The sequence below is a fragment of the Galeopterus variegatus genome, unplaced genomic scaffold, assembly GCF_000696425.1.
Source record: "Galeopterus variegatus unplaced genomic scaffold, G_variegatus-3.0.2 Scaffold1973, whole genome shotgun sequence".
NCBI classification, from domain to species: domain Eukaryota; kingdom Metazoa; phylum Chordata; class Mammalia; order Dermoptera; family Cynocephalidae; genus Galeopterus; species Galeopterus variegatus.
This window is the reverse complement of record NW_007728084.1, coordinates 194,295-218,238: the sequence shown is the minus strand read 5'-3', so window position 1 is coordinate 218,238 and position 23,944 is coordinate 194,295. Positions and strand designations below refer to the sequence as shown.

The window sequence follows — 23,944 nt, the reverse complement described above, 5'->3', positions numbered from 1 at the left end:
ATATATATGTGTGTGTGTGTGAATTGCTGTATATATAAGTGTATATAAAATCTTTTCTGTTATTTGGTGAATTTCTCTGGTGGAAAGTTTCATGTCTCAGAAACTAATTTTTTCCTTCATTTTAGCTTCTTTTTCATCTGATCAGTTCCCTCTGAGTAGAACTCCTAGTTGTACCATGTTTTTGTTTCAAAATGCCTAGAGATAGCATATATTTCTATTAGACAGTGATTTTTAGTGATGAGAGAAACACACACCTTATGAGTAGGGGGCTTTCTGTACTTATCTTGTTTTCTGTTGGGGGTGGCATTTCACCTCTCTGGACTGTTGTCTCTTGAGAAGGAAAATTGTTTCCTTGATTAGGTAGTTTTGTCTGAGCTAGGGGTACTTTGAAGTTGCAGGAGATCATTTTGGCCTGTTTGGAAAGTTGTTTGACATAAATTTCATTAATGGCTGTGAGGTGGTACACAAGTGACATTACATCTTAATGTATCTTTCTAGAGGAAAGAAAGAAAAAGCAAAAAATACCCCACCACTACATTACAACATATATTGGATCTCCTTTTAGCCTGCATGTCTTTTCGGTTTTGGTTTTTTTTTTCATAATTTTCTGCTCGTTTTTTCCTCTCAATTTAGGGAGAATCTTTTATGCTGATAATCTATATGGATCTTCTAATTCACTAATTAGGTGTACCACAGTATACAGCTAGTTACTGTTTTATTGGGTGTTTTACTTCAGCAATTGCATTTTTCATCTCTAAGAATGTTATTCTTTTAATATTGCTCCTTTTTCATGACAGCCTATTCTTGTTTTATCAATGAGGCAATATTTTGGGTTTCATTGAAATTTTTCTGTTTTTTCCTATTTCTGGCAACAGCTCTGTCTGAACGCACAGATTGGTCTTTTTGGATTGCTGAATATTTTTATATCCAATTATTGACCCTCTATTTGTTTATGCATTTAGAGGGATGTTTGTATTTGTTATGTAGCTGAGATGGGTTCTTTCAGAATTTGTATGGGTCCCTGTACAGTTTTTATTCCGGAACAGTCTCCCTTTGGTAGCCCAAAGCCTGCTGGTGCAATAGCCCCCTCCCAGTCAACCTACTGCATCTGCCAGCACAGTGCCCCACTCCATCATGCAGTCTCTGAACTGTGCCGCTCCCCCGCGGTCTCTAGTGATACCACCTAAGACCTGAGGAGATTCAAATTTGTCCCCCTGCTCTTAGTCAGGGGCCATTTGTGAGGCTAGTATGTGTGTTTGTGGGTCAGGGGATTGGAAAGAGGGAAATCCGAAACACACCTCTGAGTTAAATGGTTTTCTAAAGGTCCACTCTGCTCTACATGCATTGCTCCCACTGAAGCCTTTCAAAGGGCTGGAACCCTTCTTTAGAATCTAAGTGTGCTATTTTGCCAACTTGGACTATTTGTCGTCTAATCTTTTTTCCCCTCCTGTATCTTTGTCTCCACCTTAAGTGCTGTCTTCTTAATCCCCATTTCCATCTGTGGAAATTCCATGCATTATTTACTTGCCAGCTTAATTCCCCTTTTTTCCAGAAATTTCCTGAGATTCCCTCCATCATACATGATTGTCCCTTCATCACGTGATTGTCTCTTCATCACATGTTCTACCTTATATTCTAGCTTTTTATATGCTCGTCACCCTCTTCCCTTTTGCATTGTGAGCTCTTTGAGTTAAGGAACGATGTCTTGTTAACCATTATATGGAGAGATTTTGAATGAAGAGGTTAGAGGAAGCCGGGTTTGAGTTCCTATTCAACACTTAATCACCATGAGATCTTGGACAAGTAAGTTATTTAACCTCTGAGTAGATTTTCCCCTCTGGAAAATGGGCATAACAACAGCACCTACCTCATGAAGCTGTTGTGTGGAGATTAAAGGAGATAACATAGCACAGGGAACATTGAAATAAATGTTAGTTCCTTTTTCTGTACCTCTTACAGCACCTAGCCCGTGTAGTGTCTTATCCACGTAGGCCTTCAATTAATGGTGATTGAGTGAATAAATGCAGATTAAAAGTGTTTTGTGCAAAACTCACTTTTGCATTGAGTCAGTAATAAGCCAAGAAAAGAATCCAGGGCTCCTGAGAATCCCACACGTGTACTCACCTGCACATGCCATGTAAGTGAATCTCTTCAAGTTGCTTTTATAGAGTCTTAAGAATGGAGGAGGAAGGTTTTGTTTTAGCTTCTTTGTTTGAACAAATTGTAGCCCTTCTGTGAAAGATGTAGAATTCTATTTAGTTCGTTGGTTGGTTGTTGATTTTCCCATTAAGCAGTTGCTTTCTTGTCTGCCTTGAAGTTTTATAAACACATGGCCACAGAGGAAGCTCAAAAGAGAGGCAACACAGCATTATAGTGGAAAGATTTGACAATGTAGAATTTTAAATTGTTCTTGATTGGTAACTCCTCCCCAGACAGATTCCACAAATCCATCAATCAGTGAATGTGTTAATTTTACGTATAGTTCTTTCTCAGCTCTTTTCTGTTATATTAAAGGTGGCATATCATCTCCTTCTATCAGATTCTTGTCTGATAAGGTAGGAAAATGTCTTCCCTGATTATGTAGCTACAACTAAGGTGAGAGATCTGATTGTATTTTTTTAGTGGAAGGAAACTTGTAATTCTTTCTCTCAATGATCATTAATCCTGCTTGTGAGAGGGCAGGGGTGTACACCATGAAGTAAGTATGCCTTCTATGGAATTCTCTTCTTTTGTAATCTCCCTCCAGGCCTGCACTACCCAAAGTCTTGGAAACTTGCTGGATATGATGTACCAGGAGCCAGCACGATGGTCCTACACATTCCAGACATTTTCCTTTATGAGTCGCTTGAAAGTACAGCTGGAGCCCTTCACTGAGAAGCTCTTGAAGGCTGAGAAGCCTGTACAGATCTTTGAGAGGTCTGTGTACAGTGACAGGTACGATGCTAAGCCCTCTGCCAGTCGCAGACCCCAGGCTCAGTTTTGTGTGTTTGCTGTTCTTGCATGCACTGCTCTAGTCATTGAAAATTGTACTTTGAAAAATTATCTTTTTTTTTTTTTCCTTTTTTTGTCTTTTTTACTGACTGGTAACGGGATCGCAACCCTTGGTGTTGCGCCCGCACCGCGCTCAGCCAGTGAGTGGGAACCGGTCTCCACGTGGGATCCGAACCCTCGGCGGGAGCGCCGCCGCACTCCCAAGCGGCGCACTCTCCAGTGCGCCACTGGGCCGGCCCCAAAATTATCTTTTTTTAAAGACAATATTATGCATGTTTTTCCAGAGTTGTAATTCTACTGAGTTATCATATGTCAAGGAAGAAAATTGTGTTTTTCATAAACTGAATGCATTAAATTTCCCACATCGTCACTGATTATCTTAGGTTTTCTTATTTTCTGGCGTAGAGGCAGGTGGGTAGCTATCTAGTATAACCTTTACATGCTAAAAGGCACAGAATATACACTTATGTAGCAGTGTATGTTCTAGGAAACCAAATAAATCAGCGGTTGGTTATAAGCTTTAAGAAAAAATCAGAATTAAAGTTTGTGTTCCTAAAACAACACAAGAGATGGAGTCATCCTTTTTCATTCTTCAAGAAAGTATGTTTAGGCAGAAATAGCACATATGTGAAATTGGCTTCTGTCTTGGATTTAGCCTTTTTTGACCCCTTCTCATGTGAAGGGCTTATTGCTGGCCAGAGTCTGTAGTGGACATCCAGTTCCTATGTCAATATATGTAAAATAAATATTGCCAGATTCTCTTTATAAAAGCTAAACATGTGAGTTACAAATGGTTGGGCTGTGGGTTTTAGTTCTTTTTCAGTTGTTGGGTACATGACAGCCTGATTTCCTCTCTTCTTCCAAGCCATGCCTCTCGGACTAGGAAGTTGAATTACATATAACCATCTGTGGTGCTTGGAAACATTCACAGTTGGTCTTTTGATTTCTAGCCCCTTAGTGAGGTAGGCATGTGAGACCCCTCAGAGGAAAACAGAAAAGTAGAAATACTTTGTTAATTAGAAATGCTTTGTTAAGAAGTTTCATGGATCTTAACATTTATTTATGAAGGAAGAAATAAGAATTGATTACACTGTGGACAGCTACAACATTGTTGGTGTTTTCTTCAGAGGGGGCATTTTTGAGACAGAAAGGATAACTAATTACAAATTCTAATCCTGAGGGTAAGTCAGATCCTTTCTATTCTTTTAAAAATTCATTTATGTGTTCACTAATCACAGATTAATAAATAATTAATAATTAATGCCTCCTGAATTCAGGCACCAGGACTGTAGCCCCGGGGCTACAGCATTAAATAAGGCAGACCCAGTCCCTGCCTTCATATGGATGGTAGTCTAACAGGGACTGAACACATGCTCACAGGTGATGTGTGTTCCAGAGGAGGATCATGGGTTATTTGGGGGAATGGGTTACAGGGAGAAAGAAATCTAAGTCTTTTCTGTTGGAGTTAAAGGAAACACTAGCATGTGATTTTAGAGCAGAGGCCCTGAGTCCTAGGCCCTTAAGCCCTGTTCCTCCCTGCAGCTCCTGCATTCAGTCTGCAGTGGTTCCCTCCCCCTTAGCCCTTAGCACTGCACCCTTCTACCCCCTCTTGCCCTGTCACCACCAGCTTTGGAGAAATAAAGGGAGTGCTCATCCTCAAGAGAAGCAAGGGCCCCATTTGTAGGACTTACTAACGGATTTTTTATTTCTTTTTATAAGATCTTAATTCTATCTACTAGTTATCTGTGAAGAAGCTGAAAACATTTTTCAGAACTTGAGTTACAAAAGTCGCCATTTTCTTTGTTGCCTTCAGCTGGACTATAGCGAAACCATTCCAGACTGGGAACTTTACTTTTGTAGTTTCTAAATTAGCTTCTTCATAGCCTAGCAAAAAGCAGTTATAATAATAACTGAGGTATCTTGAATACTATGTGCCAGTCACTCTTCCAAGCACTTTGTGAGTATTACATACAGTCATCACAACAACGGGCTGAGAGTCTTGCCCAAGGTGACATAGCTAGTGCATATTGCAGCCAGAATAAGATGCTGGAAGTTACCCTGGAATCTATTCTCTTAATGGTGACACTCACAGCCTTGCAGCCTGCACTTCCCTGAGCCATTTGTACAGAATGATTCTGAATTTCATTTTCCTAGAAGTGGCCTGTTGCTGAACGTTGCCTTAGAAACTGGAGTCCATTGTTTAGGATGTAAATTGTGTTTTGTGTCAGGATGTCTGAGGTTTCAAAGCAGAATTGACCCTTCTGAAGCAATGGTTTCTGTTTAACTATGATTTCCTATTTACCAGATGCTCCTTTAGTTGTGGAAGTAAGCAAAGGGCAAAGCTAGTTTGATTTTTAGTTTTAGCTTTCTTATATCTGAATTAGAAGCTCACCAGCAGAGGAAGCAAGCAAACAAGATCTCATATGTACTTTGGAGCAGGGTCTGCTTTCTTGGTAATACTGAAGTTAGCTTATCTGAATTAGAAGCTCACCAGCAGAGGAAGCAAGCAAACAAGATCTCATATGTAACAAACAAGATCTCATATGTACTTTGGAGCAGGGTCTGCTTTCTTGGTAATACTGAAGTTAGCAGGAAATATATTTCCTGTTCCATGATGACATCACATAAGTACAGTTTTTTTCTCTTCTCCTTAATTAGACAAAAGGATGGCTCAGCAGCCTGGAGACTCAGAAGCTCTCGGTCCTTAAATGAAATGTAGTGGGTCGCTTTATACTAGATTCACTTGGTTTTTTTTTTGTTTATTTGTTTTAGGCCTTGCTGTAATAATAAGGAAATCTCAAAAGTTACAGTTTACATATACCATTTGCTATATGTTCTAACTGATTTCTAGCAGGGAAAATTGTTAGAGACCAGTTATATTCTCTTCTAATGTCTCTTTTCTCCCAGTGAGTGAATCCATCTGGAAAGCTGTGATTTCAGCCTCTAAATCTAGATGCTATTTTCCATCTTAGTGTTGAGCAGGGAGGGAGATACAGGTTAAGAATTCAGATTTCTTAAGGATTGATGAGGATCTAGAAAGGTTAAGTGATTTGAACAGACATGGGACAAGTTGGTGATTGATTTTTCTGCTTCTCTCTCTCTTGTGCCTTTCATTCCATTTCCCATTCTTCCCCGGCTCCCCTCCTTCCCCCACCCTCCCAATCCCTCTCCCATCCCACTTACATTTCCAACCAGGTATATCTTTGCAAAGAATCTTTTTGAAAATGGTTCCCTCAGTGACATCGAATGGCATATCTATCAGGACTGGCATTCTTTTCTCCTGCGGGAGTTTGCCAGCCGGCTCACATTACATGGCTTCATCTACCTCCAGGCTACTCCCCAGGTAACACAGAACCTAAAGCCTTAGACTTTTGGGCCATATGAAACCTAAGAGGTGACATTCTCTAAGCCACTAATTTTTCTGTTTGGAGAGATTAGAGCGTGGGCATTGTCGAGAGCACAGAGAGCAATGAGTGAACCCTCTCCCACTCTAGTGTTGAGCACCCTGTTTCCCACAGGCTTTGTGCAGCATAGTGCTAGAGCAATTGACTAGGCATTAAAGGGTCCCTCTTGATATAGCAAAAACATAGAGCAAATTGGGCATTATCTTTATCACCCAGGGTTTGCAGGTTGGATACTCTGACCTGTAGCCAGTTACCTCAGGTCTTCCTTCCCTGACTGGATCATCAGAGTCTGTAGTGGTCTTGATGGTTTCCTGAAAAGGATGTGGGAAGGAAGATAAGGAGAGTTTCTTCACCTCATCCTGATACTGCCCTAATTTATGGCCCCTTTTTGAACCTTGAGGATGCCATTGCTGAGGCAGGAAGGACTACAGAAGTTGCATTGCATGACTCCCTGACTTGGGCTTTGGAACCAGCCCAGCACACAATAGGGTGATGTCATGGCAGGAGCACTGAAGTCTCTGGAGATAGCAGTGGTCCTTGGTCTCTGCTGACTGCCAGTGATCTTGGGCAGCCCCTTGAAATCTTTCCACTGGAGGGGTTCTTGTTTGAAAAATCTATTGGTTCAGTCAAATGGTTTCTTAGGGCTCTTCTGGAGTGGGATTTTGAGTCAAGGTGAGAGGTATTTTTTGAGAGATGTGTTGCTCTCAGCTTTTTAGACATATATCTAGTATATAGTCAAATGCCAGGTATAGCACGTAATCTTAGAAGGAGAGAAAGCTGTCTTCACGCCAGAGGCCATGGTTTTTAGAGATGGGACTAAGCCTTGCAGACAGAAGGGAATCTGAGCAGAGTCAGAGGATAAGTAGGAGAGCCCCTGTCCCATAGACTCCCAGGAGACAGAGAGGAGACGACTAGAAACAAGGTCCATGCTTCAGTAAGGTGGCAGCTAGGAAAGATGCCCTTGAATGTGACTGGAACCAGATATTAGAGATCTTTGTGTCAAGAGTTTCTGGAGATGAAAAAGAAGCTAGATCATAGGAGGCAATAAGAGACTCCACAGAAATAAGTAGGGTCTAAGGTCTAAAATGAAACTGAACTAGAGATTCAGTGAGGTCAGAGAGCTGAGAAGCTCCCATGAAAAGAACCAAGCTGAAGTTAGATGCATTAATTGCATGTCGGCCCTCTGGGTCACATTTATGTGACTTCTTTCATCATTGCCTGGGAACAGGAATAGAAGAAGCAAATTATGAAGGTGATTATACTTTAGGGGTAGGGATTAGGGGAAGAGGAGCCCCCTGCCAAAAAGGACAGCTTGAAGTAGCAGACTGTAGGGTTCAGAGTGAGAGAAGTCCTGGCCCCCAGGAGAAGTGAGAGTGCTGTGGAGTTGGACTGAGTGAGGATTTTGATTGGAATTTGAAGAGGTGACATGTTTCCCATGGGAGTTGTGGGACGGCTGGACTGAAGGAAGCATGAGGACTGAGCATTAGGAGTGAGAGCACTGACCTAACCTTTTCCAAGAGAAACAGAACTGCAGCACCGTTACCTCGGTGCCATGAAAACTGTGTTGGGGAGGAGTGAAGGAGGAAGTGGGCTGACTCATTCCTGGGAGCGAAACCAGGCTTCCTGGCCAGCTGCAGAGGCCCTTGTTTCTGGAGAGTGGAGGGGTTGGACCCAGACACGGACCCAGCAAAGAAAGCAAGAAAGTCTTCACTTTTCTTATTTGTGCACTGCAAATGACTTTGAGAGAAGGAGACAGGGATGATGATGGTGATTATCACTATTATTGTCATTGGGGGGCTGATATATCTTTTTGGAGAGGCTAATTAAAGTATTTCAGTAGGGGTAGAATGAGGGAAGTTGAAGGATGATTGCAACTTAACGGCAGAAAAGAAAAACAGTTCATTGGTGTGGGGATTGAATAGGAATTGTAGTGCTATTTTGATGACATTAGAGCCAGGGACCCAGGAATGCCCATATCTTTCCATGAAGTCACCCTTGACCTTTTCTGTGACATTCACTGGTAATTATACCCAAGGGATGGCAGAACAGAAGTTAAAATATCTCCATGTAAAAAGCTGTGAAAGTGCCAGTACAGCATTCTAGTAAATACTGAGTTTAGAGCACGTGAGATGGACCTCCGTAGGGTCTTCTGCTCCTTTCCACTTATTCTTCCCTAAATTCTAAATAGCAAGCAGGCCAGCAATAAAAAAAATCAGAAGAGGAATGACTGGGCCTCAGTGTTCCCACCCAGCTCCTTGGAGTAAGGAAGAGAGAGTGCAGTTGGCTAGTGTGCCTCAAAGGGCAAGCCCCACCTGGGACTGTTGCAGCATGGAGACAGCATGCAGGAAATACATAGGAACAAATAGCACCTGGGATTGGGCTTGGGAGGCACAGTGACCAAATCCACTAGCCAACACTGTCCAGTTCCCGTCTCTGACTCCACGCAACCAGAACAGCAGCTCTTCTTCTTGGGTGGGGCAGGTTAAGGAGAAGATTGGCAAAAGAATTCCTCCCCTCCCATTTCAACCATACTGTCTTTTCTTTGTTTTGGCAGCTGGCCAGTAAGGGGATCTGAACCCTTGACCTTGGTGTTATCAGCACCATGTTCTAACCAAGTAAGCTAACTGGCCAGCCCTACAATACACTGTCTTTTCTATTCACATTCAGTTGTGTCTTCCCCATGAGGACTGAGATGAACAGGGGCCAGACTAAAGCACTGTTTGCACTGTTTTTTAAAAATAGTTTGTTGTAACCATATCAGTAAAGCAAGAATTACACCAAATACTCAAAATAGGAGTTTACTAGACTTATGCAGGGGGGGAATGTTTGCTCTGTTAAGCAAAGTAATAGTAAAAAGGGAAATGTTAGCTTATTTAGATAGGGAGCAATGTTAGCATTAATGTTTGCAAGCAAAGAATGATTATAAATAGCTTTTATAAAAAGAATTGTTCTGCCCTTGTGTATACTTGAAAACATAAAGCCACATTAAAAAAAATATTCATTTTCACTAATTCAGACAATATTTTTTCTCTTAGAGAGAAAAATTAGGTAGCTTTGATATGTTTGGAAATCATAAAGCTGGTGGTAATATAAATCGGTTAGCCTCTAAGGAGACAGTTCAGTAGTATTGTAATAGCAAGTGCACATATCTTTTGACCAATTAATCATGCTCCTTGGAATTTACTCCATAGATATGTTCACACACGGGCAGAAGGAACTGTGTGCAAGGCAGCATGGTTTGTAATGGCAAATTATTGGAAACAACCCAAGTGTTCATCAGCAGGGACTGGTTGAATATATCATGTTTCAACCATACACTGGAAAACTCTGAAGCCATAAAAAAGAATTGAGAAAGTTCTTTCTGGTGTGGTGTTTAACAGTCTCTAAGACATATTGCTAGTAAAGAAAAACAAGAACAGTGCACGGTGGGATAACCTTTTATAAAAAGCTTCTTCAAAAAGTTTGTGGAAAAATAGAATTAAAAGATAGTACAAATCTTTCCATGAACGTTCTGAGGTACCATCATGCATATATTCGAAAGAAAAGGTGGGGGTAAGAATGAATAAAATATTTCTGGAAGTATACAAAAAAATTAATCTGTTGGTTGTCGATGGGGATAAGAACTAGGTAGCTAGAAGTGAGGGGTGTATTTAAAAAGCTGTGGGATTAGGAAAGGAGGGGAACAAGGGGGAAAGGTCTGTAAGCCTTTAGCAGTGAGGGTGGGGCTGCAGAGGTAGAAAGAAAGAAGGAAAGAAAAAGAGGGAGGTTCAGAGTGAAGGAAAGTAGAAATGGAAAGGATGAAAGGAGAAAAAGATAAATGGAGATGGAGAGACTAGACCAGAAATTAAAATGTTAAATGAATATGTGCAACAAATATTTATTGACCACCTACTCAGTCAGATCCCATGCTCAGCCTTGAATAAGACAGATGCTGGCCCTGCTTCTCGGGTATGCCCCAGTCACTTTGCCCTCATAGTGCCCTGTGCAGATCTCCTCTGTCCTCTGATTCATCCAAAATACCACCGGTGGTCTGTGTTTCCCCAGAGCCTTGCACAGTGCTTGGCTCTGGGAGTGGTGGTCAGTAGGCTGGTGGCAGAGGTAAAAGGGGAGCTCCACAGCAGTGGGAATTTGAGAGTATCCTGCCTCTTCTTTGAAACACTGCTCTGAACACTGAAGTCCACGCTACTCCATAACTCCCTTATCTGAACTGCTGCACTTGGGCTCCAAACTTCATAGTTTGGCCCTTGATTTGCTATTTTTCATATATTTTACTTATTGTCAAACTAAATTATAAAATTCAAGGGGCAGGAACTTTATCTAAGTTTGGGACAATTATTAATTGACTAGGGAAAGGAAAAATGAGAAGAGATAAGAGCTAAAAGTATTAACCTGTTAGATCTGTCTCTGTTCATCAGTTTGAAAAGTTGGACGAAAGGTCATAAATGAAATTTGTTTATAAGAGTTTGTTTCCTTAGAGGAAAGGCAAGACAAGAGGGAAACAGCAAAGACCTCAAGTCTTTGGAAATATTGTGTACTATATTTGGGAATAAAGTTTAGTTATTTGAAAGAGAGAAGTCCTAAATCAGTGGGTTAATCCATCTATTCTTCCCAGGACAGATGACATTGAATAATGAAATGTTTGCTAGGCAGAGGAAGGAACAAGGGCAATTGAGGCAAAACAAACATTTGGAGCAAAAGTTTTGAGGTATGAAAGCACTTGGCCTGTCCCACAGGAAGGAGGTTGGTTGGGCTAGCGTGAGTCCAGGGGAGGAGCTAAGGAAGTTGAGAAGGAGGAGGGGTGACCTTATGTGACAAGTAAAGAAGAAGACATCATTCTCTGAACATTTGTGCTTCAGACTTTTCTACCAGATGAATAGAGAGTAGAAATATGCACACCCTGCAAAGGGGGAAGGGAGGAGTGTTAGTCTCAAGCCTGGCTTTTTGTTTTTCCTGTGTTTTTTCTTTTACCTATGTAGATTTTGTATTCTACTCGAGTGAGTGTTTGGCATGATATGAAAAATGTTTCAGTTACTGCCATTTTTCTTTTTCTCTTTTTTTGGACCAGGGTGAGGGGGTGGGGTGCAGGCAGTGTGGCTGGCTGGTACAGGGATCAAACCCTGGACCTTGGTGTCATCAGCACCATGCTCTACCCAACTGAGCTAACTGGTCAGGCTTCAAATTACTACTATTTTCTAATATGATGCTACTTATACTTCCTTGAGCTCTGAGGTTATGGCTATAGGTAGTAAGGGGTCTGTGAAGTATTTTAAGAAAGGAAAGTAATGCCATTATATTGCAGTACTATGGAAGAGTGGACTGGAAGGGACAAACCGGAAGGAGAGAACAACTTTTGCCGGGAGTTTGACATGTCTTACCTCGGTGAATCCTGACAGTGACCTGTGGGGTGGGTGGAGGATGAGGAAATGGAAGCCCGCTTTGTACATGATTGCACCGCTAGTACACGGTGAAGACAGGAGTTTACTCCTGGACTTCCTGACTCTAAGGCCCGTGCTCTTTCCATATACTGCTCCACCTCCATGAGGCAGAGTCAGAAGGCTCTTACCATAGTCCAGAGGTGATGGGGAATAGGGCAGAGCTGAGAGGAGGCAAGGAAAGAACCAGCTGGAGAAAGCGTGGAGAGAATTTAGTGACTTTCTAGGTGAGGTTGAGAGGAGGAGAGAGAGAGGTAATTCCAGGTCCCTGTCTCAGATACTGAGTGGATGATGTTTGCCATTAGCCAGCTTAAGATACTCCAGAGAAAGAGCAGGTTTAATGTAGAGGTAGAGAGAATGGTGTATGTCTTCTGGTTGAATAAGGAAAGAAGACAGCAGAAGCAAAGTCATGGCTTCTAGTATCCAAGAGAGACATTATGAGTGGGTCTCAGAGTCCCCAAGACTGTCTTATAACAGCCAAAACAGCAAAAGAGCTTAATGGAGGTTGGGGTATTGTCTTTTAGATTTGTTTGAAGAGACTGTACCGGAGGGCCAGGGAGGAAGAGAAAGGAATCGAGCTGGCTTATCTTGAGCAGCTTCATGGTCAACACGAAGCCTGGTTTGTTGACAAGACAACTAAGTAAGTGGGAAGAAGAGCAGTATCAGACTGAGACTGCCTCCCTACAGCCAGTTGTCAAAAACAAGAAGTTCAACATGCAACCCCTTGAGAAGGTTCAGAATGTACTGGAAATGGTTGGAAATGTGAGGCATTTTCCAACTCAGAAATTTAATATTGGATATAATCTGTATATTCCAAGGGACTTTTTATTGGATTCTATTTCTCCAGCTTTTTCTTGTTCTTTTTAATGCTTCCCTAGATTAAACATTGTGATTGGTGATGGAGATAGTTGGCTCAGGGTGAAGGGCTGAAAAATTTCAGAGAAATTGTTGATTTTACTAAGTTGACATTTCTAGTTTCTGCCTGTCCTCCCTTCAGGCTTGATATGTTGTCCACTTAAAATTTTTGGAGCTCTGACCTTCAATGTCAGTCTCAAGACTAAAGAGAAATCTCAACCTTCCTCTTTCCAGCCAACTTTATTGAACTCTTTTTTAAAAATGCTGTTTACATGGAGTTTCATTGAGAAGCCACGTGAATTTAGATCTCTGAATTAAGACTTGGTTAGTAGTATGTGAAACTTGGCTCAAGATTTCTTTTTTTCTCTCCCCCACATGTTCATACTTCTTACAGGCTCCACTTTGAGGATCTGTTGAACATTCCAGTGCTGGTGTTGGATGTCAATGATGACTTTTCTGAAGTAACCAAACAAGAAGAACTTATTAGAAAGGTGGGAAGGACTTTAACTCCTGGTGTCTAGTGGTTTTCTTTTGTTGGACTTTTATCTTTCTGGTCTTCGCTTCAAAGTTCAGTATAATGGGTCTTGTGCTTTGCATCTCAAATTGCATTTTATACTCCAAAGCCTATGGGATCTTATACAAGTTATAGATATAATCCCTATTCTCTAAAGTATATTGGGCTAATAATTGTTAAATAATTGACTTGTCACGTGTGCTTGCCAGCTGACTTCCTCCTCTAAGGTATTCTAAAACTAGGGAAATGAGACTTCTGGATTCTGTTCCCAGCTCTGCCACTTGATGCTACATGACACTGGGCAGCTCACATTACTTCCCATGCCTACTTTCCCTTCCTCACAAAAACCTCATGGGCTTGGCTACGTATGCATTGTGGGTGGAATATTGAATAGTCTGCTAAAAATGTGAAATTTAACTTTTGATTTTTCTCTTTCCCACAGGTAAACACCTTTGTAAGGAATCTGTAACCAGTACCATGATGTTCTTGCTGTGGTCTGGCCTCTCCAACTTTCTGAAGCTAGAAAAATGTTGGGCATCCCAGCCGCCTTTCCATCCCCATCCCCTACTACCCGTAAAGCATTCTGACACTCGGGTATGGTTTGTGTTATCTTTAGACTTTGCCGTTGTCTTTTTTTAATATCTCAAGGACACTGAAAATAAAGTTTACTTACATTTTACCTATTTTTCTAATCCAGTCGTTCATTTATTTCAGTATGTATCTGTTGACACCTGCTCTAACTCACCTCTAGACTAGTAAATTTCACTTGCGAAAAGTCATAGCTTTTATTCTTAAATCCTTCACCAGCCTGACTTCCTGTGTGTTCCTTTGTTCCTTCTGGCATGCCAGTGTAGGAATTGCTCCTAGACCCCTCAGCCAAGCCCTGCCATGAATGGAGAAGGGAAATAAAGTGGCTTAGGAGTGGGTGGGCACTCAAGCATGAGCCTCTGGAGCTAGGAAATGGAGGCCGAACTCCAGGAAGCTCATTTGTTTCTTCCTACCCACCACTGGTGCAGGAGATGGGTGGAAGATTTAGTCCTTTGTCGTAGAGCTAAAGAACCTGGCCGAAAAGAAGAAAGGAAGAAAACATCAAGAACCCAAAAGTTCAGCATCTAACATTTAGGGTCAGTCATCCCAGCACTCTGGCTTACTCTAAATACCTTACCCTGTGAATTTCAGATGACCTTAATGGAGTGAATCTCTCTGCAGAAAAGAAAAAAATTTTGGTGCTGCTCTGCAAACTTCAAGGACAATTTATTAAGAGAAGAAAAATACTTGGCTGTATGGAATTGAAGCGCTCCATTGCAAGAAGCCTTCAGGTCCATGATTCACTAGGAGCAGATTTCCTGCATTGAGCCCTTGACAGTTCTGTAGTCACCCAGGAAAATGTGTGTGAGATTGGCTTCTAACAAATATGTAATGTTTTGAAATAAAACTATATCAATTTCTTTATTCCACTTAAAATTCCACCCCCAGATTTTTATTTTGAATTGAAATTGTGTTAGTATGCTGTACTTTTGTTCATTCTTGTGAGTTCTAATATAGTTAAAATGATTTTAGCAACCCATCAAAAATTTTCACTTAAATCCTAATGCACACAAAAAATAAATTTATAGATGTTCTTAGACAACATATATTTACATGAGCATGTGTACATCTAATTTTCTCTGTCCTGAAGGGTTTTCAGTGGAATTTTCACAATCAGATAATGTACTGCAGGGGCTATATCCCCCAAAATCCCATTTCTTCTTTTTTTTTTAAATGTTTTTAAAAATAGAAACATAATTGAGTGTACATATCTGTGGGATACAGTGTTGAATATCAATACCTGTGTGCATTAAGTGATGCTCAAATCAGGATAATTACTATATAAATACACAATGTAATCATTTCTTGTGGCCCTTTACCAACTTCTCACTAACCTCTCATCCCCCTCCCTCTTTCCCCTCTGTGGCATCAGTTCTGTTCTCTCCTTTTGAAAGTTCAATGAATTATTGTGATTGTTATAACTTTCTTTTTTTACTTATTTTTTTAGCTCCCACTTATGAGTGAGGACATGCAGTATTTCTCTTTCTGTGCCTGGCTTATTTCACTTAGTATAATTTTCTCCAAGCTCATCCATGTTGCTGCAAATAGCAGAATTTCATTCTTTTTTATGGCAGAGCAGTATTCCATCCTGTATATATACCACATTTCCTTTATCCAGTTGTCAGCTGATGGACATATAGGTTGATCCCAACTCCTAGTTATTGTAAATAGATCTGCAATAAACATGGGAGTGCAGGTTTCCCTTAGACAAGATAATTTCCATTCCTTTGGGTGTACAGCCAGCAGTGGGATTGCTGGATCATATGGTAGTTCTATCTGTAGTTGTTTGAGGAACCTCCATACTGTTTTCCATAATGGCTGCACCAATTTACAGTCCCATCAACAGTGTGGAGGGTTCCTCCACATCCTCGCCAGCATTTGTTATTCTCTGTCTTTTTGATTATGACCAGTCTGAGGTGAGTTGATATCTTAGTGTGGTTTTGATTTGTGTTTCCCTGATTCAGAGGGATGTTGAGCATTTTTTCATGTGTCTGTTGGCCATTTGTGTATCTTCCTTTGAGAAATGCCTATTCAGCTCCTTTGCTCATTTTTTAATTGGGTTACTTTTTTTTTTTTTTTTACTGTTAAGTTGTTTGAGTTTCTTGTATATTCTGGATATTAATCCATTGTCAGATGCATAGTTTGCAGATATTTTCTCCCATTCTGGAGGTTGTCTTTTTCGCTTTTTTTTTTTTGCTGTGCGGAAGCTTTTAATTTGATATAATCCCATTTGTTTATTTTTTCTTTTGTTGCCTGTGCTTTTGGGATCTTATTCATAAATTCTTCGCACAATCCTGCTTCCCTGAAGTGTTTCCCCTATGTTTTCTTTTTGTAGTTTTATAGTTTCAGGTCTTATATTTAAATCTTACTCCATTTTGAGTTGATTTGAGTATATGGCGAGAGGTACGGGTCTAGTTTCATTCTTTTACATATGGATGTCCAGTTTTCCCAGCACCATTTGTTGAAGAGGCTGTCTTTTCCCCAATGTATGTTCTTGTTGCCTTTAATAGCTTTACTGCTATATATAGTTCCCACACCATCCATTTAAAGTTTTCCATTCAGTGGTTTTTTAGTACAGTCAGGGTTGTATAGCCATCACCACACTTCCAGAACATTTTCATCACCCCCAAAAGCCTACACCCTATATTCCCCTCAAGCTTCCCCCTAACTCTTAGCTCTAGGCAACCACCAATGTAACTTTCTATCTCTTTAGATTTGCCTATTCTGGACATTTCATATAAATTGAATCATAATATGTAGTCTTCTGTGACTGGCTTCTTTTACCAAGCATAATGTTTTCAGGGTTCATGCAGGTTGTAGCATATATCAGTACTTCATTCCTTTTTATGGTGGAATGTTTCATTTTATGGATATACCACATTTTGTTTATTCATTCATCAATATCTGTCATTTTGATTGTAGCCATCATAGTGGGTGGGGGGTGATATCATTGTGGTTCTGATTTGCATTCTCCTGCTGACTAATGATGTTGAGCATCTTTTGATGTGCTTATTGGTCATTTGTATATCTTATTTGGAAAAATGGCTATTCAGATCCTTTGCCCGTTTTTCAATCAGGTTATTTGGCTTTTTATTGCTGAGTTGTTATTTATGTATTGTGGGTACAAGTCCCTTATCAGATAGATATATGATTTACAAATGTATCTTTCATACTGTGAGTTGTCTTTTCATTTTCTTAATAGTGTTCTTTGTTTTTTTTTTTTTTATTTTTATTTTATTTATTTATTTATTTATTTTTGTCTTTTTGTCTTTTGTCCGTGTCCGGCAACGGATCGCAACCCTCAGTGTTGCCCCCGTACCGGACCGGGGACCGGCGACGGGATCGCAAGCCTCGGCGTTGCTCCCGCGCCTCGCTCAGCCAGTGAGCGGGAGCCGGTCTGTACGTGGGATCCGAACCCTCGGACGGGAGCGCTGCCGCGCTTCCCAAGCGGCGCACTATCCAGTGCGCCACCGGGCCGGCCCCTTAATAGTGTTCTTTGAAGCACAGAGTTTTTCATTGTGATGAAGCTCATTTATTTTTGTCACTTGTGCTTCTGTTGTCTCATAAGGCTTTGAATAACCCAGGGCATAACCATATACTCTTATGTTTTCTTCTAAGAGTCATTGTTTTAGTTCCATTTTGAATTAATTTTTTGTGTACGGTATGAGAAAAGGGCCCAACTTCATTCTTTTGCATGATGATATCCAGGTGTCCCAACACCATTTTTGAAAAGACTTCTTTCCGCTATTGAATTGTCTTGGTAACCTTGTTGAAAATATGTCCCATTTTTGTGCTTCAGACTTTAGACAAGACCAGAGATGAAGATAGGGTATTTGAAGTATTTTGGAAACTCAGTGGTTTTAGTCATTTAGCTTTGAAGAGCCCAAATAGTTAATTCCCATTTACATTTCCAGGACCATGAATGTAGAAATCGCCAGTAGACCTTGGATAAGAGCACTAGGCCCTCTTTATTCATCAGCAAATACTTATGAGTAACTGCAGTAGCCTGGGTACCAAGGAGATAACAGTGAACATGACAGAAGGCAGACCTTGTCCTTCTCTCAGAATTTGTCATCTAATGGAGAAGGTGATAGATATCAAACAAAAAACTGCAGGTGTGGTTAGTATTTCAAAAGAATTACAGGTGTACTATGGGGTTCTGTAACAGAAGGAGCCTATATCTGGGACAATGCCCCTAAGAAAGTGACAGCTCTTATGCAGAACAAAGAATGAATGGGATAGAGTGTTCAGACAGAGAAAAAGTTCCATATCCTGGCCCTCATATGAGAGTGAAGCATTAGGCCCAGAGTGTCAATGCCAGATAAGGATAGTAAATTTTTAATTTAAGAATACACTCCCGTCTTTCTCATTCTTCACTTAGTCTTAAAGCGTGAAAATCTACAAATTCAGCATTTCTTTCTATTTGTAAACATTGCCTTTTAGAATGTAAATATTCTCTAGGATAGGCAGAGCCTTCAGCAGTCTCGCCTGTGTGAAATAATTTGCCATTTTCCAAATTGGTAGCTGAGATCATCCGTAGAGAGTAAACATTTTAATGAGCAGCAGTAATTTTGAACCTTAAATTGGGGACGGGGGAGGAGGGAGTACAGTAGGTCTGGGTGGAGTCTTTAAATATGGGGATTAAGGACAGGAGGAAGTCAGGCCAAAACCTTCAGGCACCTTGGAGATTAAAAGTGGATTCTGGGGAGTGGAATTCACACCAGGACTGACAGTATCTGCTAAGCATTTAGCCTAAAATAGTCCCTTCTCTACATTGTCAGGCAAGTCTGGATGGCATTTCTCACTCTCGGTTTAGGCCATCCCCCAGAGTCGAATAACTTTGATTAACACATAAAAAATAACTGCGATTTTTTTCTTTTCTGGCTTACAATGCAGTGAAACCTGCTGTTCTGGAACCTGAGTATTACCTTCATGGGTTTACAACATATCGAGGTTGTGAAAGTCCTCAGACTCTCAGGCTTTTAATGAGAGGGAGAAGAACATTCATCTGAAGGAGGCTGTCTGTCATATGCGAATGCTAGAATCACAGGGAAAATGAAGCAAGGAAATAACATGCACTTAAAAATTTAAAGACGATTTAACCTCCTTCAGCCCTCACTTTAAATAGTAAGTTTAAATTCTCTGGACCACTTTCTCCTTAGAACTTTTTCCTTCTTTGGTCTCTTCTGGCTCTCCCACCACTTGGTGCCTCCTGTCTCCTGAGCTGAATTTTTCTCCTCTCCTCTGAATTGTGGTGCCCCCTGGGCACCCTTGGCCCATCTCCATCTTTACTTACTCCCTGTGAGAAATCTTGCATTGCTTTTCTATTGCTGCCATATCAAATGATCACAAATGGGATAATACATTGTATCCCCATTTTAAACATCCAGGAAATTGTTTCAGAGAGGTTTCTTAACCTTTCTAAGATCTTTGGGTAAACAAGATCTGTAAATGAATTCTTTTAATGGTCTTAGGAAGGGGAAGTATTTGCCTTTGGTGAGAAAAAATGCACAATGTGTGTGTGTATAATAATGATGAAGTTTATTTGAAGTAGAACTTCTCCAGAAATGTGGTTGTGGGAAGATTGCAGGACACTGTCTACTTTTTTGCAGGGACACAGACATACCACTAATTTCAAAGTACCATGGCTGTCCTTAATCCTCACACCACAACCAACACTCACTGTTCTCTCTCAACATCCACTTACAAAGGCTGCCTATGGATGTGCCCTCTGCTTTCTCTCTGACCAGTCTCATCTCCAGAACTCATCAAGAGCTGCTAGAGCTGTCTCTCACTCCTGCTAGAGGCCACTAAAGTTATCCATATTAGACCAACCAACCAAACTAGAACTGTGGAGCTATAGGGCTGTGGATGTGGAAATAATTACACACACATTCATACATATGTATACACATCCATACACATGCTAAAAGCATATAGATCCCCAAGAGTTGAGGAATAAAAGAAAAAAAAAAAAAGAAAAATGACCACAAATGTAGTGGCTTAAAGCAGCACAAATTTATTATCTTACAGCTCTGTGGGTCAGAACTCTGATATGGGTCTCACTGGGCTAAACTCACATTATCAACAGGGCTACTTTCCTTTTTGGAGGTTGAGAAGAGAATCCATTTCCTTGCCTTTTATTTCTTCTAGAGACTGCCTACATTCCTTGGCTTGTGGCCCCTTCATCTTCAAAGTCAGTAACACCACATCTCTGATCACAGCCAAGAAAGCTTCTCTGCTTTTAAGGACTCTTGTGATTACACTGGGCCCACCTGGATAATCCAAAATCTCCCCATCTCAAGATCTTTAGCCTTACCTACGTCCAAGAAGTCTCTCTCATTATATTAGATAATATAGTCACAAGTTCTGGGGATTAGGATGTGAACATCTGGGGCGGGGGGTGGCTAGTATTCTGCCTTCCACAGATCTCAAACAGTCATGGCTCCTACTATTACCATGGGATGAGGACTTTTTAAAAACTTAGAAATTTTATGGAAAATGTAAATGAGGTGCAATAACAGAGGGAATAAAGCACTTCTATATCCCTATTACCCGTGTTTTAGTGCACTCAGCCTAAGATCGCCAGGAACAAACCTGCAGTTTAACAAAGTTAGATTTATCAATTCATTGCAAAAGGGGAGATTACATACCAGAAGAACTGTGGGGCATCTCACTAAACAGAAGATAGAGTTATAGGATTTTGAGGAAGGATAGAGTGTAGGTAAAACGAAGCAGTGTTTTGATAGGTACAAAGCAAGACTGTTCTGAACTGCAAAGTAGACCCAGGTTCGTTTCCTTTTAAAAAATGCAAAGTAAAGACAAATGTAGAATACTGTGTTCAGAAGCCCCTTATCTGGAGATCTGAAGCTGAGCTGGAAATCAAGACCGCTTCCGTGTCAAAGTGACTTAGATGTTTCATTTTTATTGATAAAATTTCAAACAGCAAAGTTTCTGATAGTCTATCATTTTAGAGAACAAGGTTGCTCAGTTAGTCAGAAAGCAGCGGTCACACAAAAAAGGGGGTCCTCATGACACTTTTCAGCTACAGTGTGCTCTTCGGAAAAATATTGTTTTGATAACTTTGTAGCTGGCTTTACCTGTGTCTGTCCTCCCAGCCTGATGAATGGCAAGGCAGCTTTTTACTTTATTATGAGCTAATTTTTACTTTCTCACCCAGTTCTGTTATCAACTCATAACCAATCTTGTTTCACCTACAGCCTACCCTCCACTCTCAGATTATTTTGAAGCAAACCCTAGACAGGAGGATGACTTTTAAAGCTAGCGCCATATTGAACTCAGTATCATTATCTGGATCCCCTATGCTCCATGGGTACAAGACAGTTCTCATCCCTCCCTCACATCCGCCACCACTCCTACCCCACCTCAGCTAACAAAGCCCGTTCCTCTTGCTTCTCCATTCACCCAGTGAACCATGTTAGAAACCTGGAAGCTTTGCCCCTCCTGCTCTCTTCTTACACCTCTTCTCACCAAGTTCTGCCTGTTCATCTCTGAAATCTCTCAAATCTTCTCTGCACCCCAATTTATGGTTTTTTAGTTGAAGGTGTAGTGAGCACTGTGGTTGACTCCCCAGCATTTATTCATTCCACCTCTCCTCTTCTTTTGGTTCCTTTGGTAGTAATGGCCATGCCTAGGAGTGGCTGGAATGCCCCCTCCCCCTCTACCTCCACCATTACTAACACAAGTAACCTTCTTGTCCCCAAGCCACCTCAACTATACAATGTACAAAAAGAACTGTAGTTGCTATGCAGAAGCAGAGCTTCAAGTCAGGTCTCCTGCCCCAGCCCTCAGCCCCCATGTGGAGGTAGTAGAGCTGCCATGTTTGTTTGGTTTTTTGTCTTTTTGTCTTTTTTCGTGACTGGCAACGGATCGCAACCCTCAGTGTCGCGCCCGCACTGGACCGGGACCGGCAACGGGATCGCAATCCTCGGTGTTGCCCCCCTCCTCGCTCAGCCAGTGAGCGGCCGGTCTGTATGTGGGATCCGTACCCTCGGCGGGAGCGCCGCCGCGCTTCCCAAGCAGCACACTGTAGCAGTGCGCCACCGGGCCGGCCCAGAGCTGCCATGTTTTTATGGCCTCATCCCCAACCACTCCTACCATAAACCCCACAAGACTACCCACAGTTCCAGAATACGTCGTGTGTTTCCCACATGACAAAATGCCTCTCTCTCCCTCTTGCCTTCTCCCTCATCCTTTTATACTGGAAGAACTACTCATTCTGCCAGTTCCCTGTCTGCTATTCCTCCCTCTGTGAAGCTCTTCCCTCACCCCACACAGAAGTAGCCAAGTCTGTGCTCTTGGGCATGCTGCTTATTAAACTTCTGTCAAATGTATCATACCTGATGAGAGTTGTTTTTTGTCCCCAGCTTTGACCTTCTTGACTTAGACCATGTCGTGGTCACTTAGCACAATGCCTGGCATTTATTTATTTTTTGCTATCTAGTGAGTGCCTAATATAGACTTGCTAAATAAATGAATGATAAGATTGGAGGCACAATCTGCCCTTTCTGAGGTCATTGGGTTTGTGAGCTCCACATCATGATCATCAATTTATGAAGAACCTTCTGTATGCTGAGCACTCTGAGCATATGCAAGAAAATTAAGGGGCCCCATCCCCACCCTCAATTGTCAAGGGAGCTGATGATTGTTGGATGCCTTTTGTGTGCCAGTTACCCTACTGAACACTTTTTAAATGGTATTTAATCCTCTCAGTAATCCTGTGAAGGAGGTTTAAGATGCCAGGTCTTACCACTGAGGAAACTGAAGCTCAGAGAAATTCAGTAACTCACCTAGAGCCCCACGATAAGTGATGGAGCTGGACTCCAACCCAGGTGCATCCTGACTCCAGAGCCTGTTTTCTCTGTATACCAAACTGCTGTTGAAGGGAGATAAGACTAGACTTTCAAAAAAGAAGACAAGCATACATTTCTTTGGCTGCCTGTCTGGATTTATCAGCCCACTTTGGTAGCCTGGGCAGGAAGATCTTCTAGGCACTGCTAGGTGGAGGCCACCAGGTACATCCTAAATATGCCTCTCGCCTACTAGAACCCTGAACAGGCATAGAGATACTTCCAGTGGCCCAGATTTTCTCTTCTCAGCAACTGCACCTTCATAAGCCCCTTCAGGCACTGGGCATCAGAATGCATTTGGAAGTTTGGTGAAGGTTCTCGAATGCCTTTACGAATGCCTTCCTACCCACTTTCTAGCTCATCCTTTACAGTATTATTATGTGATTCTCTTAAAACACCTTTAATCATGTTAATATCCTTCTTTTGAAAGGTTAATATCTAAATACAAAGTGATATCCTGGATTGGATCCTGGAACAGAAAAAAGACATTAGTGGAAAAACTAGTGAAATCCAAATGAAGTCTGCAGTTTAGTTAATAGTAATGTACCAATGTTGTCTTCTTAATTTTGACAAATGTACTATGTAACATAAGATGTTAGCATTAGAGGGGAAACTGGATGAGGGGTATATGGAAACACCCTGTGCCATCTTTGCAACTTTTCTGTAAATCTAAAATTATTCCAAAATAAAAGTTCATTAGAAAAATGTTAGTGCCTCTTACAAGATAACGACCAGGCAGCCTCCTAACTAGGCTTCTGGGGCCCTCCAACCTCATCTTTCTCTTCTCCTATGAAAGAACCCTCTGTTCTAGCTAAATGGTTTTTACTTACTGTCCTATGAACAAAGTTTGTGCTCTCCTAGTCCCTGCATTTGCCCTAGCCATGTACCCTCCTGGACTGATAAGTCATCAAAGAATTAGTCATAGTCCTTAATTGCAAACAGAAGCAGGTAACTTAATGAAGCTTAAGTTTCAAGGACCATCACTTACAAGGCTCCAGGAGAGTCCACCATGGCAGTTATCAGAATATGATCTCCCTGCAACTACAGCTGCTGTCACAGAAAGTTCGTCACAAACACAAGACTCTGGAAGGTATATCTGACTTGCAGAGCCTAGGCCACATGCCCCTGCTAAGGCCACATACCAGGTAGCTGCAAGGGAATCTAGGAAAGACAGTATCTGACTTTTCTTCTTCACTGTGAGAGGCTCCACCTCCAACCGAGGTAAGTCCCCAAATGCAGGAAGGGGATTCATTCACTGGTTCTCCACAAAGAATGGGAGATGTTCCATAC

General features: G+C 41.4%; 1 protein-coding gene across 2 annotated transcripts in view; it reads left to right on the top strand.

Moving 5' to 3' along the window:
* Positions 1-13,879, top strand: part of DGUOK (deoxyguanosine kinase) — a 35,934-nt gene extending 22,055 nt beyond the window's left edge. Inside the window, exons 3-7 of one of the 2 annotated variants that reach the window (XM_008579883.1) lie at positions 2,747-2,934; positions 6,187-6,334; positions 12,352-12,467; positions 13,077-13,173; positions 13,639-13,879. In XM_008579883.1, coding sequence (XP_008578105.1) covers positions 2,747-2,934; positions 6,187-6,334; positions 12,352-12,467; positions 13,077-13,173; positions 13,639-13,665 — 576 coding nt within the window. In that variant the 3' untranslated portion in view covers positions 13,666-13,879. The remainder of the gene's footprint in view (positions 1-2,746; positions 2,935-6,186; positions 6,335-12,351; positions 12,468-13,076; positions 13,174-13,638) is intronic. The other variant, XM_008579884.1, reaches the window with a different exon arrangement.
* Positions 13,880-23,944: the final 10,065 nt, after the last annotated feature.